General features: G+C 39.9%; 1 protein-coding gene and 1 long non-coding RNA gene across 8 annotated transcripts in view; both read right to left on the bottom strand.

Annotated features, from left to right (window-relative positions):
- Nucleotides 1–15,454, bottom strand: part of ARHGAP10 (Rho GTPase activating protein 10) — a 316,951-nt gene that overhangs the window by 21,155 nt on the left and 280,342 nt on the right. For 5 of the 7 annotated variants that reach the window (XR_010409584.1, XM_054508715.2, XM_045880329.3 and 2 more), the window contains one exon: nt 5,620–5,779. The exons of the other annotated variants lie outside the window; for them this stretch is intronic. Coding sequence is in view for 4 of the 5 variants with exons in the window: in XM_054508715.2 (XP_054364690.1) it covers nt 5,620–5,779 (160 nt within the window). In the remaining variant the exon portion in view is untranslated. The remainder of the gene's footprint in view (nt 1–5,619; nt 5,780–15,454) is intronic. 7 annotated transcript variants of the gene reach the window in all.
- LOC135363665 (uncharacterized) lies at nt 6,187–11,814 on the bottom strand. Its single transcript, XR_010409586.1, has 2 exons — nt 8,807–11,814; nt 6,187–7,092 (listed from the first exon to the last, which is right to left on the bottom strand). It is a non-coding gene; the product is annotated as an uncharacterized LOC135363665 (long non-coding RNA).

The following is a 15,454-nucleotide window of genomic DNA, read 5'->3' as shown; positions in this document are numbered from 1 at the left end:
CTGTGTTTTGATTTCCCAATCTTTAAAAATGAAGATATATCTACCCCGCTGGGTTCATGTAAGGACTAAGATGAAATATCATTTATAAAGTGGCTAAAACAATGTCTAGTGGCCCCCGATAATTAACGCCCCATTGTTCTGAGAAATGCAAGAGGATAAGTATCTAATCAAGCCTTCTCTTCAGCCTCTAACCACCAGCCACTGATGAAGAGAAGCTTCTATTCCCTGTAAGTCCCCGATGCCCCAAAACAAAGTCCAGAAAGGAGCCATCCTCTGAGCATAATTTAAAAGGCTGCTTTGGGCTCACAGCCAGGGAACACGCTCCTCCTGCTCACAGGCCCTATTCTTCCTTCACTTGAGCTATCTGAGACTTCAATCTTTCTGAATCCACCCAGGGACTTTGCTGCTCACTTAGGTGGGGCGGGGGGGGGGGGGGGTGGCAGGGACTGGCTTCCAACTCACTCTTCACAGTAGCCAGCACCAGAAAGGACATCCTTCCATATGAAGGTACTAGCTCAACTAGAGACCTCAATCCATGGAACCCACCACAGTCTGTAACCAAAGCCAGCCTACAGATAAGCAGAGAAATGTGCTACACTTATTAGGATACAATCTCCCCCCTAACTACTAAAGATGCTGAAAATTCCTATGATGGACAATTCATTGCTTCCTGATCTCTTTTCAAATTTACGTAGCTTTCCTCCCTTTGCTACAAAAGCATTATGTGTTCATTTGAGTCAAGTTAGAAAAAAAAAAAAAAAGCAGATGTGGGGAGAACTTTTAAGAGATAAATTCCCTATTTTCTTTTTAAACAGTAATCATAACAAGAGAGGGGGAAAATATAAGATACCAATTTCTAGGGTGAACTGACTACCCCTGGCCAAGAAGGGTTGGGAGCAGTAAACTCGAGAGGAAGCCTCCCTGAAGGGCTGGAGAAGACACAAAAAGGGCAGAAAATGAGATGAAGGGGGGAGGTGAAGACAAGGCTTCCCTATGGCTGCTATCTTCTAATTTCTAGGTGTGTGCCAAATTTCACAGAAATTTGTTAAAAAACTGTTTAAGATGATTAATTTTCTGAACCTCAGACAAATCACTCATGGTGTGGTGGTGTACACTAAGCCACAAATCAAACTTAAAGGGCTCCCAGCAAAATGTGTTCATCAACTTTTCCTAAAAAGCAATCATGGAACCAACAGCCAAGTGATTTAAAATACCAAGTAGTTGTCTATGGGCAACCTTGAACTGTTTGCACAATTTAAAGGAAGCAAGTTATTTCACTGACAAGCATACAAATGGTTACCAGTGAGCGCACACAGCGTCTAGGGATGACATGCAGCACAAGGCTGTAAATGAGAGTGGGAGTCTACTGCCTAATGATTGCAAGCAACTAGCATCAAGTCTGGGTAGGCATGAAGCTGCTGTCCAAAAGCAGCTCTGGGCAGCAACCGGGAAAGATGGGTCAGGACTTACTATTCAGGATAAACTAAACCGAGCTTCTCATCAGATGGGGCAGAAGGATCTACTGCCCTTCTGGCCCGCCAGAGCACAGCGTGAGTTGTACCTTGGGATACCAACATTCCCAACCACACAGAGATATTCTATGATGCTGCCACCTTGGAGGTGGGGATGTGCTGGCAGGAAAGGGGGCGGCCCTTTTCATTTGCAATCTATGAAGGAAGCAGATAGCAATGGCTGGTATTTCTTAAAAGAGATTTTCTTTTGTGGCAGAGAACCTAAAAGGATTACTTGTCAAGAACCTGCTCTATCATTTACAACTGAAGACAATCTGTTTAGAGAAAGCCACTTTATTGAAGAAAAAAAAAAAAAAAAGACTTCGAAACATCTGAAATACCTTGACCTATGATGTAATGTCCTCCAAGGAGACTGAGCTAGCAATTCTTCACTGGCAATGAAGTCACCCGTCACCTTCCTGAGTGTACAGGTAAGTAATAGCTCCAGATTGATTGACTGCAATGAATAATCCCCACAAGTCATAAACATCAGCAGAAACCCAAGAAATCCAATTCGGCTGTATTGTTTTCTACCTGTCAGAGGCTACAGCTGTGTTTACACATTGCCTCCATCTGAATCTTGGCTGCTGTAGGTTTTCCTCTGCAAATTTGCTTTCCCGTGGCTAGGGTCATGGCATTTCTGTACAGCAGACTTACCGGGGTCCTATGTGATCCACATACATTTGTCCGTGTTTCAGGACACAAGATAAGGCAAGTGTAAGTTTTGGAATGAAGAATCACTACCCTGGTTTAAAACCAGGCAGCCCAGGTACTGCCTCCTTTTTTAAAGCCCTAGGTAAAGTTTTAATGACCCCACAGCAATTTTGGTTTCATTAAAAGGAATCTTAATCAGTATTTACACAGAGCCTACTATATTCAATACTGTACAGCTTGTGTGCAGAGGTCATGGATTAAAAAAAGAAGAAACAAAAACACCACACAATGAAAACCACATTTACAAATGCTAAGGAAACAGAAAAATGCCATAAAGAGAAAATGGTAAGATTAATTCTGTGAAATTCCTGGAGGAAGACTCATTAATCTTTATAAGGAAGATGGACCAGAAACAAAGCACAGTTGCTTAACAGACATTCAATGATATATAGAAAGAAATGAGATTTCTAAGAGGAAGGCATTTTTATAAATACATAGTATTTTATTTCCCATTTTAAGAACTATGTTAAGATCACTAAAAAGTTCAAAGAGTTATAAAACTCAATTTCTATCATCAATAATTTTATACTCTATCTTGGAGTGAGGGAAAGACAGTGTTATGGACTGAATGTTTATGTCCCTTCAAAATTTTTATGTTGAAACCCTACGCACACCCCCCCCACGTGTCCTATTAGGAAGTGGGGCCTTTGGAAAGTAATTAGGATTCAGTGATGTCATGAGAGTAGAATCCTCATGAATGGAATTAGGTGTCCTTATAAGAGTCACAAAGCCAGCACTCCGCAAATCAGAAGCAGGCTCTCACCAGAACCTGGCATGAGGACACCCTAATCTTGGAAATTTAACCTCCAGAAGTTTTGAAGTTCACATGGTGAGTGGGTTCTAAAGTGTTAGGTCTAAGGACCTCTGTTCTCTAATGGACCTGTGGGAAATAAATTTGTCATTTATACGCCACTCAAAGTACTTTTGTTCTCACAGCCTGAATGGACTAAAATACACAAATAGGCAGACAGGCAGATAGAGACTTTGAATATACAGATACACATACACCGCTTAAATATCAACTAACACTAAAAGGTAAATATTACCTAATACTAGAAGGCAATATTTTCCCCATGTCCAGCATCAGGTATAGACAGAAAGATACTGAGAATCTTCCTATAGACTACAGCACTAGAGAAAGCTTCCTGAAAGTCGAAACTAAATTAGACCCTAAAGATAGGTCAGATCGCCTTGAGCAAAGAAAGGGGGAAATAGTTCAAGCAGAGTGAATCAAAGTATGGGGGAGCCACTAAGGGGGACTTCAAGACAGCAAACACACCATCCCAGAAGAGTTTAAAAAAAAAAAAAAAAAAAAGCAAGAAGAGATATCACTCATCCTAATTATAATACTCCTCAGGGAAGCTGTTTCCAATCCACACATGCCTGGATGTGTGGGGGGGGGGGGGATGAGAGGGGCATTCTGTTGGAAATGCACACCTGGAGCCCGCCCCTCGAGCCTCAGGGTCACTCTGGGGTGGGGCCCAGCAGTGGGGGCTTCACAAGCCCTCCAGGGGATCTTGCTGAGTGCTCAAGCTTGAGACACATTTCCTCACTTCATGATAAATCTGAACTGAAATATGCTTACAAGTAAACCCTTCAAAAGATACAAAAGAAACACTCCCTATAATTAAGAGAAATATCCATTCATTTTATCCATTGCACAGGGGAAAAAAAACCCAAATTCTTGAAGTAGGAGAAAGTCTACCTTATAATACAAATCTCCTTTCCAGACTTGCTTCAACTACTTATTTTCTCTTCTCCCTTTTCGGCCTCTCTGTGTTGGAGTGCTTTCCATGACATTTTAAAATTTGTATGAATAGGAAGCTGGGGAATTCACTCCTCGTTTGATTTATGACCAAAAATATCAAGCCCTTCATGTTTCAGGCATGAACGTGCTATGAATTGAGCATTGGCTATATCATGGCTCATAATGTCACTTTCCTACAGAACCACTCTGGAAGAAGTAGGACTAACTAAGCTGCTCTCCACTATGATACACGCTTACTGAAAGAAATAATTAGAAATCTGGTTTTTGCTTTAACGCACACACATGTGCCCACATGCACCCATGCAAATTCTACCCCCCAAGGGCCCAGGATTAGATTCTTGGTTCCTATGTAACCATTGTCACTGGTGCTTGGAGTACTGAAGTGAAAAGAGAATTTTTAATCTAGAAAAAGAATAATAAAAATGACAAGCATGTTTGAGTAATAGGCAATTTAAGTCTATAATACACAGTCTCTGGCATATGAATATACATATATTACAATCTTGGGGAAAAAGATCTCATCTGGAGAATGTTTCCATACTTTGAGTTTCACTTGCAGTTTCAGTTAGATTTTCAGTCTTTAGGTCACCCCCAAATTTTAGCATACCAAAATTCTCCCAGCCTCTTTTAATACTTAATTAAGTTCATAATGATTTCATGTGAATCCAGCAGTAACTATAAAAAGCCAAGTAATGTGAGGGACACTTTCCAATTCCATTTAAAGTCCCAAGAATGCCCAGCTAGGGTTGGATGACATCATTATCTGTGATTTATTTTAGGCAACTTTGATTTAAAAAAAAATTTTTCTCTTTTAACTTTGAAGACAAGATGCCCAAATACTCTCAGGCTGAATTATAAATGTCTTTTTGGATGTAATGTGATTGACTAATCAAGTAATGGCATGTAATTAATAGTAGGGGTTTTTTTTGTTTTTTTTTTTTTTGGTTCTCCAACCATTTATTTGAAATTTGATGTTCTTTCGATGTCCCAAACCACCACCAGTCTGCATTTATTCCACAGCTTGGTCAGCGCAGAAAGACAAACCATGTAGTCAGACCAGGTCCATGATATTGTTTGTATTAGTATTATTTGTTCTGACATACCTGAGCTGATCTGCACATGCCTGTCACTAAACCCAACTGAGAAGATAAAATCAGATATTTCATCCATCAATTGTCAAGTATGCAAGGTGTTATGGAGAAGGCAGAGAACACTAGCATAAAGCTCTTGAAAATTCAAACAACTAAAATATCATTCTACAGATAGTTTCAATAGTCTATGGATCACAATGCACGCATTCTCCTATGTCTAAAAGTTTGCCTTACTACTGAGAAAACATCCTGAGTATCTGAGTAGGACAGTAACAAATTTCCTTCATGCAATCCAAAACTGCCACAAATTAAACTCAAAATAGATATGAAAGAGCACCATCCACCTTTCCACACTGGGAACAGAGACGCTTTCAAGGAAGGCCTCCTTATGGGCCATCCTCCCTTAAGCAGTCCCACTGATTCGAGAACAGAAGTACTTAGACCTAACACTTTAGAACCCACTTGCCATGTGAACTTCAAAATGAAGGTCATGGCCCTCTTTTCCTCAGCACCAAACAGAAGCACCGCTACTTACACAGGGGATGCCCAGTCCCCAAAGCTGCCCCCATCAGCATGAAGGTGGTTTTTGTCTGGTCCAGGAGGCCTGTGGACAGCTGCAGTCGTGGGAGATGGAGAGGACAGTGAATCTAGATTCCCGGTAGGGGTGTCCTCCTTAGGAAGGTTAGCACTGTCACCTAGGGAGGAAAAAAAAGCATGAACTTCCAAACACATACTCAAAAGGGAAGAAACAGGGGCGTCTGGGTGGCTCAGTCGTTAAGCGTCTGCCTTCAGCTCAGGTCATGATCCCAGGGTCCTGGGATCGAGCCCCATGTTGGGCTCCCTGCTCAGCGGGGAGCCTGCTTCTCCCTCTCCCACTCCCCCTGCTTGTGTTCCCCCTCTCTCTGTGTCTCTCTCTCTCAAATAAATAAATAAAATCTTTAAAGAAAAAAAAAAAAGGAAAAAAACAACTCCACTAATAATTATGTGGCATCATTTGATTACTCAAATCAAATGAAAACCAAAATTATACTTATAATTCACCCTGAGATTATTTGGGTGTCTTCTCTTTAAAGCTTTTGTTTTTGTTTTGAACCAAAGACACTTAAACTGAAGCATAGATAATACACAGTGAGGGGTATTTTCCCCACAGGAAAACACAATAATCAAAATCAGATCCAATGGAAGATGAGAGCCTTAATGGCAGCCACAATGACTTCCTAATCTCTAAGGTGCACAGTTATAAGTCAGTGATAACCCCAAGAATAATTCAGAGCAGTACACCAGCCCCAACGTGACCAACCTCTCCCTTTCTAGTCACCTAATGTTTCTTTAAGACATTGCCAGTCACCACTTCGTGTGTAATAAAGTCAACAACTCTAAAGGGATCTTGTCTTCTGAGCTGGGGTCTTGGATTACAACTTAATAGTCCAATTTATTAAAATCTCAGACATAGAGAAACTTCCATTTCCCTGTGAACATTAGGGAGGATATTATAGAAGAATCAGGCGCCTGCAGTGACTGCGGGGAGGACTTTAAACCAAAACTAAAAAGCATTTTGTAAATGGGTTACATGATTTATCATTCACAGAGGACCATTTTATGGAATACGTTTAGTATCATTTGTACATATTACGAACTGGGGTGAAAAAATGGAGAAGATGGAAAAGAGAGCTCACAAGAGCAGCTGTTTTCCTCAACTGGTCTCCTTATTTTCCTGGTACTCCCACCTACCATAATGTACCAGAACAGCACCCATCAGAGCTGTGACCCTCCGGCCACATTCACAGTCCCCATCAAAATATCAACTGCTCCAGGATGCTTTGCAGAGGTAGCAATATTCTATCAAGAGGCACTGGTTTGACCTTGATTTTACAGATGATGGGTCACAATAGTAGATCAAGAAACTGCCACGAAGTAGAAGATACACAACCTGGAGGACCATACCCCAGCCACAAACAGCTTCTGGCTGATTAAACCTTCATTTTTCCTTAGTCCATTAGTCCCAGGTCTAGAAAGAGAGTATGCATGAATGCCAGGAATAGCAAGGAACTTGCCCTCAGAACACCATCTCAAATGGATTTCCAATTCTACTAACAATGAAGCACAAGAGAAATTCTGGGCTCTGATTAAGCTAGATCCCAAGATGCTAACCTTGAAAATTGATTGTATGAGATAATTCTTATTTAACTCTGACCCAGCTTACAACTCAGGCTAAGAGAGAGAATCTTAGAAATGGAGATCTAGAAAGGTTGAATTCAAGGAAGTAGGAGTTACAGATGGTGGTGATGGCTGGAAAAAGGAATTCTTTATGGGGGTAGTTAAGAGGAACTACCAGGATGATCGTGGGCAGAAGATTCTGGTAAACGAGAGTTTTCTGAGCTTTTTCTTTCCTTAAGTGTGTTGTCATCGGGGAAGGTGAGAGAGAAACTGCAACAAGAGATGAATGCAACCTCTGTGGGCAGGTCTTCTCCCTGGTCTCAGTGTCCCTGTAAAGGCTTGCTCGGTGCCCATTTGCAAATGTGCAGTCTAGAATACTGTATGATTCCTCTTTTGGTGAAGTCACTTTTTCCATAGCCCTTCACCACAAAATGTTTAGCTAATTGGAGTAACTCAGCCCCAAATACATGGGTCAGACTTCAGGCAAATAAACCAACACCCACTGATAGGCCACTATGATTTCCTTTTGATTTATTTTCATTCTGGGCTACAGTCCACTTTGAAACTAAGGCTACTTCTCCTCCTGTGTCTGGATAGTTCAAATCCATCCAGTTCTGTTCTGTGAATATGCCCAAGAATGAGGGGCTGGAGCTCTAGCTTCCCCAGGAACTCCTGAACAGGTACCTACACAATAGCTGCCAAATCGGGGCTTGGCTAGAAGTAGCAAAATACGCTCAGCTCTGAGGCAGAGCAGGATCACCTCAACAGTGAGTCAGACGGAGGCAGCTTCCCAGCCGCGAGGCTGGATCCTGGCCCTCTGCTTTCTGGGCCTCATGCCCTGTCTCTAGGGCAGGGCATGACATAGCAAAAGCAGCAAATGAGAGTCTGGGACCAGTTATTCCCTGACTCATTCCTACAAGGAGAAGCCTTTCAATGAGAAGCAACTTTGGGGAAGTGGAAAGCAAGGGTCTAATGTTACTTCCAAAAGATGCCTGAAATGTTTTTGCAACCAGACACACTAGCTCATCCACAATGCCTCAGATCCTTTTCCCCAGCAGACCGACACAGCACAAACGGCCATTCAACATCTTAAATGCATTCTATTACGAGAATTTCTCTCTCCTGTCCTGCCCAACAGTAGCGATCTGAACCCTCGAGTGAAAAGAATGTTGGTAGAAGGGAATATGTTTACACAAACTGATCAAATGAAGAGATACCTCCACAAACTGATCAAATGAAGAGATACCTCACCCTACTTTCTGTGCGCACAGATTTCCTTTCTCCTTCACTGTTCCAGAATGAGCTTATCTACTTGAGCATCACTGAATTCGAGAAAGCGGGCAGAGAACATCTCAGGCACATAAACATTAAGTACTTATAACCATTTCTGAAACTTTAGTTCCCCCAAATCAAACCAGGACTTTTTAACTAGTGTGAAAATAATAAAACTTTTTCCAAAAAAAAAAAAACCTCTATGTTCAAATGATTTCTGGGCTAAAGATTTTAAAGCCTATAAACTGATTTGTACTTGAGAATTAAAGTCGGATACTCTCATCGTTTCTCACCTTCCATTTCTTCTGAGTGTCACACAACCTCTTCCGTAGGTGCTACCCTTTAACAGGCACCCACAGACAGACAAATCACCTGTGAGTAACAAGGCTGTTCCGGTAAGTGAGCAGAAATAGTGCTGAAGGACTTTCATTATGAAGAGACTCCCAGAGAAGAAACTCACTAGAAACAGAACTACCACCACCTAGAAGAGAAAATGAGTTCTTCACAGCGTCCAGCTTCATTCCCACCTTCTCCACAAAGCACTTGCCAGCTACCTGTTCCGCCTCTTCTCTCCTTTCTCACAACGAGATGCAGCAAGCAAGTTTGCATTCGCTATCCTCTAATGTTTTCATGACCTGGTTTTAATTCCTCATTTCCATTATGCATTTTTTGAGGGTGGAGACCAAGCCTCAGTCTCGGTAAGCCTTAGAGGACATAATGCAGGGCCAGGCAAACCAGGAATCTTCAGGAAATACTGTGGACTCATTGCCACATGAAATATTATGAATATGGAAAGCCAGTGCCTCTAGGAACGAAGGAGGAGAAAAAAAAAATCTATAAGCCTCAAAGTATGGTTACAAAATCTGCACACGGCTTCCGATTATCATCTTCTCCCCTTTGAAGCCAGAAATATCTTTCACCTTCTTTATTCAGTCAACAAGTGTTTCCTAGGGCCCCTGGGTGGCTCAGTCGTTAAGCGTCTGCCTTCGGCTCAGGTCATGGTCCCAGGGTCCTGGGATCGAGCCCCGCATTGGGCTCCCTGCTCCGCGGGAAGCCTGCTTCTCCCTCTCCCACTCCCCCTGCTTGTGTTCCTGCTCTCGCTGTCTCTCTCTGTCAAATAAATAAATAAAATCTTTAAAAAACAAAAACAAACAAAAAAAAAAACAAGTGTTTCCTAAGCCTCTACTTACGTACAAGGCACATCACGGCTGCTGAGTTATAAAGGTGAAGAATCAGTCCCTAACCCAAAGGTGCTCACAGTACAGTGCTGAGGACAGTAAAGACAAACACAGCAGAAGGTGGTGTCAGCCATACTATGATTTTATCAAGCAGCTTTGAGATCCAGAGAAAGAAATTTCCAAACCTGCCAGTGGTGGAGGGAGAAAGACATGGGAGTCAGGCAACAGGAAAAGGAAGAAATTACTGCCAAACTTGCAAGGGAAGAACCCCTGACAGAGCAAATATCATGGTTGAAAGCATAGAAACAAGAGAGAATGTGGCAGTTTCCAGAGCCCTGGATGGTTGGATTTGGCTGGAGAATAAGGGCAAAGGTAGAGAGTAAGAATACGAAGTGGGGCGATATATGAAACATTAAGGCACCTGATTTTGTTCCATAGGCACTGGGAAGTTATTGCAGGGGTGAAGTACTAAAGTGACAAGATCCAGAGAATGGATTCAAGAGATATTCAGTAGCACAGTCACTAGAACTCTGTGAATAAAGGTGAAGGGTGGAAGAGGAACCTAACATGACCCTCAAGTTCTTGGCTTAGGCAACAAGGCGAATGGTAGAATTATTAACTGAAATAGGGAGTAAAAAGCAAGAACAAATTGGGTGTGAGAGATAATAAGACCAGTTGTAGACATCTTGGGCTACAGGTGTCAATAAAAAATCCAGGTGAAAATACCCAGAGGAGAGCTGGTTATACAACCCCTGAGCTCAGGAAAGAGGTTGGGGACAGCTGTTTTGAGTTGAGTGTCACATAGGTAGAACTGAAGTCACGGCACTGGATGGAGGACACAGAGGAAGCGATATAGAAATGTAAGAGAACCTTGGAGAAGCCTCAGATGCAAGGAGCAGGCTTCTCCTTAAAGCAAGATTATTGGCAGTGGTGGCGCTGGCGGTGACTGTTGCTGTCGTCATGACGATAAATATGAAGTGTGATTTTGCAAATATTTAGGATTCCCTCACAGGCATATGTTTTCATAAAAAAGTGGGCAAAAAAGCATGCAAGAGGACATGCCTTTCATGATGGCTACTACATTTCACTATTTAGTCTGATTTTTTTTTTTTTTTTATGACCCTGAGGACATGAAGTGTTTTACTTTCATGATAGACTGAAACTTCAAAGACTGGCAGAAAACTAGAGCAAGAAGAGGAAACAAGAACTTGATAGCTGTACCATATCTAACAATGCAGAGAACGTTCATCTCGTTTATTTGTTTTCTTTTTTTTTTATGTTATGTTAATCACCATACATTACATCATTAGTTTTTGATGTAGTGTTCCATGATTCATCGTTTGCGTATAACACCCAGTGCTCCATGCAGTACGTGCCCTCTTTAATACCCATCACCAGGCTAATAGACGGATAGACTTTTACGCTAGTAGTTGAACTTTCTTGTTCTGATGATGACAAATGATTCTCCCTACTCATCTCTGGTCATTTCATGTAAGTGGAAGTGCTTCTGCATTGTTGGAGGGAACAAGGCTTTGAGTTTCCCCTTCCATTTCATTCAATTCCTTCTTGTCTTCCTCTCAAATATACTTCCTAACTGTTAAGAAGTCAGGGATAGTTCCCTTTGAATCTCTTCCCTGCTGTTTTCCACGTTAGCCTAAAATGTGTGCATCCATTAAAGAACCACAGAAGTTTCAGGTTATTCCTCAGAAATGAATTGTCTCCACAGCAACAAGAATATTCCATGTTTTTCTCTCTTAAACATCCTGCTTTATGTATTAGAAGTAAGGAAGAAAAGGAAAGTGGGACAGAAAAAAAGGAAAGAAAAAAGCATAGAAAGAGAAGATCCAGTGTACTATCTGAACTTCATTTTCTAGTGAGCCTCACAGTTGTGCATCTGGGCTCATTGGAAGGCAACCGCAGACCACACCTACATCTCCACTGACACACACATACACCCCATGTCAGGTTGGGAAAATCATAGGTACTTCTAAATATCAAACAGTTCATCACTAGGATCAAAGAAGCACTTACTGAGAACAAAGTAACTGCACTTATAACACCACGGCAACACTCTTACAATAAAGGCTGGTCAGGAAATTTCCACTCAAGAGGGCAATGAAATTTTAAGTGGAAACCCACCCTTCCCTCCCACATACGCTGTCACCACCACCACCAACAAAATGATAAAATAATATTTTTAAAATAAATAAAAAGCTATAACTGCACTCCACATTTTGTTAAACCTATCTGTGAAACAGAAGGGGAACATAGTTTCAGAGGTCAGTGGGAGCATAAACCAAAGGACTACTGGCTCTAGGACCTATGGAAACCAGCAGAACCAGACAGACATTTAAATCCTGTGATGTCCCAAGTACCTATAATCCACCAGGCATGGGGCAAGGCGCTAGAACCAGGCTCTCCATGTGGAACTGGGGGTTGGGAGAGGCTCTCCACACTAAATGGAAGCCCAAAGTCTATGACTGAGTTCCCCACTTGCCTGGGAAACTAGATGTGACATTCCTGCCCCTCCCATCCCCAGGATGTGATTTATCAGCAGGAATAAGACCTGGTTGTGAACCAAAGCATTTAGGTTGAGGCAAGAGCCAGAGAGGGAGTAGAAAAGAGAAAAAGAGAGAAGGAGGTTCCAACTCATCACAACCATAAGTACACACACAAAATCCTCCTTTATGAGAGAATTATAGAATTTCTAGAACACAAAGAAAACTAAGACAGCAAACTCAACAAATACAAAAATATTTAGAGCTTTGTAATACAGAATGAAAGTGAAATTGCCAACATCCAGGCCCCAAAAGAAGAAATAAATTGAGAGGAAGGGATACTTAAAGAAACAACAACTAATTCCTCAAAATTAAAGGAACTTCAGAGACCTCAATCCAAAGAACTCCAAGTGCCAAACAGGGGAATAAAAGAAATATTGCACAATGGAAAGACATTTCATACTCATGGATTGGAAGAACAAGTATTGTTAAAATGTCTACACTTATCCAAACCAATCTACAGATTCAATGCAATCCCTATCAAAATACCAACAGCATTTTTCACAGATCTAGAACAAACAATCCTAAAATTTGTATGGAACCACAAAAGACCCCAAATAGACAAAGCAGTCTTGAAAAAGAAAAGCAAAGCTGGAGGCATCACAATTCCAGACTCCAAGTTATATTACAAAGCTGTAATAATCAAAAAGTATGGTACTGGCACAGAAATAGGCACACAGATCAATGGAATAATATAGAAAACCCAGAAATAAACCCAGTTATATGGTCAATTAATCTTCAACAAAGCAGGAAAGACTATCCAAAGGGCAAAAGATAGTCTTTTCAACAAATGGTGCTGGAAAAATTAAACAGCAACATGCAAAAGAAAGAAACTGGACCACTTTCTTATACCATACACAAAAATAAATTCAAAATGGATTAAAGACCTAAATATGAGACCTGAAAACATAAAAATCCTAAAAGAAAACACAGGCAGTAACTTTTTTGACATTGGCCAAAGCAACTTTTTTCTAAGTATGTCTCCTGAGGCAAGGAAAGCAAAAGCAAATATAAATTATTGGGACTACATCAAAATAAAAACGTTCTGCACAGTCAAGGAAACAACAAAACTAAAAGGCACCCTGTGGAATGGGAGAAGATATTTGCAAATGACACATCCAATAAAGGGTTAGTATCCAAAATATATAAAGAACTTATAAAATTCAACACCCCAAAAACAAATAATCCAATTAAAAATGAGCGGAAAACATGAAACAGATATTTCTCCAAAGAAGAGAATCAGATGTCCAACAGACACAAAAAAAAAGATGTTCATCATCACTTATCATCAGGGAAATGCAAATCAAAAGTACAATGAGATATCACCTCACACCTATCAGAATGGCTAAAATCAACAACACAAAAAACAACAGGTGTTAGTGAGGATGTGGAGAAAGGGGAACCCTCCTGCACTGTTGGTGAGAATGCAAACTGGTGCAGCCACTGTGGAAAACAGTACGGAGTTTCCTCAAAAAATTAAAAATAGAACTACCCTATGATCCAGTAATCACACTATTTACCCAAAGAATACAAAAACACTAATTCAAAGAGATACATGCACCTCCATGTTTATAGTAACATTATTTACAATAGCCAAGATATGGAAGCAGCCCAAGTGTCCATCAACTGATGAATGGATAAGAGGTTTTTTATATATATATATATTTATTTATTTATTTATTTATTTATATTTATATATATGTGGAATATATATAGACTATATATAATATATATGGAATATATATAGACTATATATAGACTATATATATGAATATTATTCAGCCACAAAAAAAGAATATAAAAAGAATAAAATCTTGCCATTTGCAACAACATGGATGGAGCTAGACAGTATAATACTAAGTGAAAAAAACAGTCAGAGAAAGACAAATACCATATGATTTCACTCATATGTGGAATTTAAGAAACAAAACATATGAGCAAAGGTTAAAAAAAAGGGTGGGGGGAGACAAACCCAGAAACAAACTCTTAACTATAGCGAACAAACTGATGTTTACCAGAGAGGAGGGGTGGGGAGATGGATGAAATTGGTGATGGGGATTAAGGACCACACCTGTTATGATGAGCACTGGGTGACCTACGGGATTATTGAATCACTGTATTGTACACCTGAAAGTAAAATAACACTGTATGGTAACTGGAATTAAAATTAAAATTTAAAAATAATAAGAAAGAAAGAAAAGATTGCATATAAAATACATTATTGCAAAATTTGAGAATATCAAATACAAAGAAAAAAACAAAAAGCTTCCTGATATAAAAAGCAGATCATACGAAAAAAGAACCAGACTGACATCAAAGTTCTCAACAGCAACTCTGAATGCACAATGAAGTAATGTTTTTAAAGTATTAAAGAATTTTGAGCAAAGAATTATATATTCAAAATGCCAAACTGCCATTCAAATGTGAGACCATAATAAATGTATTATTAGACATAAAAATACACAAGGTTTGCCACACAAAGAACTACACTGATGAACACTCTTTTTTTTTTTCTGATGAACACTCTTAAAGAAAATAGTTAAGTGTTTATTTTTTTATTTTTTATTTTTTTTTAAGATTTTATTTATTTATTCATGAGAGACAGACAGAGAGAGGCAGAGGGAGAAGCAGGCTCCCAAGGAGCAGAGAGCCTGATGCGGGACTCGATCCCAGGACCCTGGGATCATGACCTGAGCTGAAGTAGTTAAGTGTTTAAATAAAAGAAATAATACCGGATGTTCAACAAACTTGATAATGTATACTGTTACCTTCTAAAAACTCTAGGACAAACGGTAAAAACATAATTAAAATGATCCAGAACTAAAATTCTGGAAAATATCAACATGGTAGGGGAGGGGAGCCCAGAGGCAGAGGAGAGTGCATTAAATTATTTGTCTTATTATAAGGGGTGGGGAGAGAAACACATATAATTAAGTTTAAGAAATCAAGAGATACATGAGATTATATATCCCAAAATAAGAGCAAACACCTTAGGAACAAAAACAATATTGAAAACAAAAGAACATTTGCTTTTTTGAAGAAAAAGCAAGCAAGAAAAAACATATCAAAGTTTATTAAATAAAAATTATAAAATGACAGAAGTCCTAACATAATGGTAAATACAATAACATAAGTGGATTAAACTGAACAGTTAAAAGGCAGTGACTTTCCAAATGTATTTTTTAAATCCTACAATATGTTGACT

Source organism: Mirounga angustirostris, unplaced genomic scaffold (assembly GCF_029215605.1).
Source record: "Mirounga angustirostris isolate CCGP_5_RB_7025 unplaced genomic scaffold, mMirAng1.0.hap1 SCAF_2, whole genome shotgun sequence".
Classification (NCBI taxonomy): Eukaryota; Metazoa; Chordata; class Mammalia; order Carnivora; family Phocidae; genus Mirounga; species Mirounga angustirostris.
This window is presented reverse-complemented; position numbering and strand designations above follow the sequence as displayed.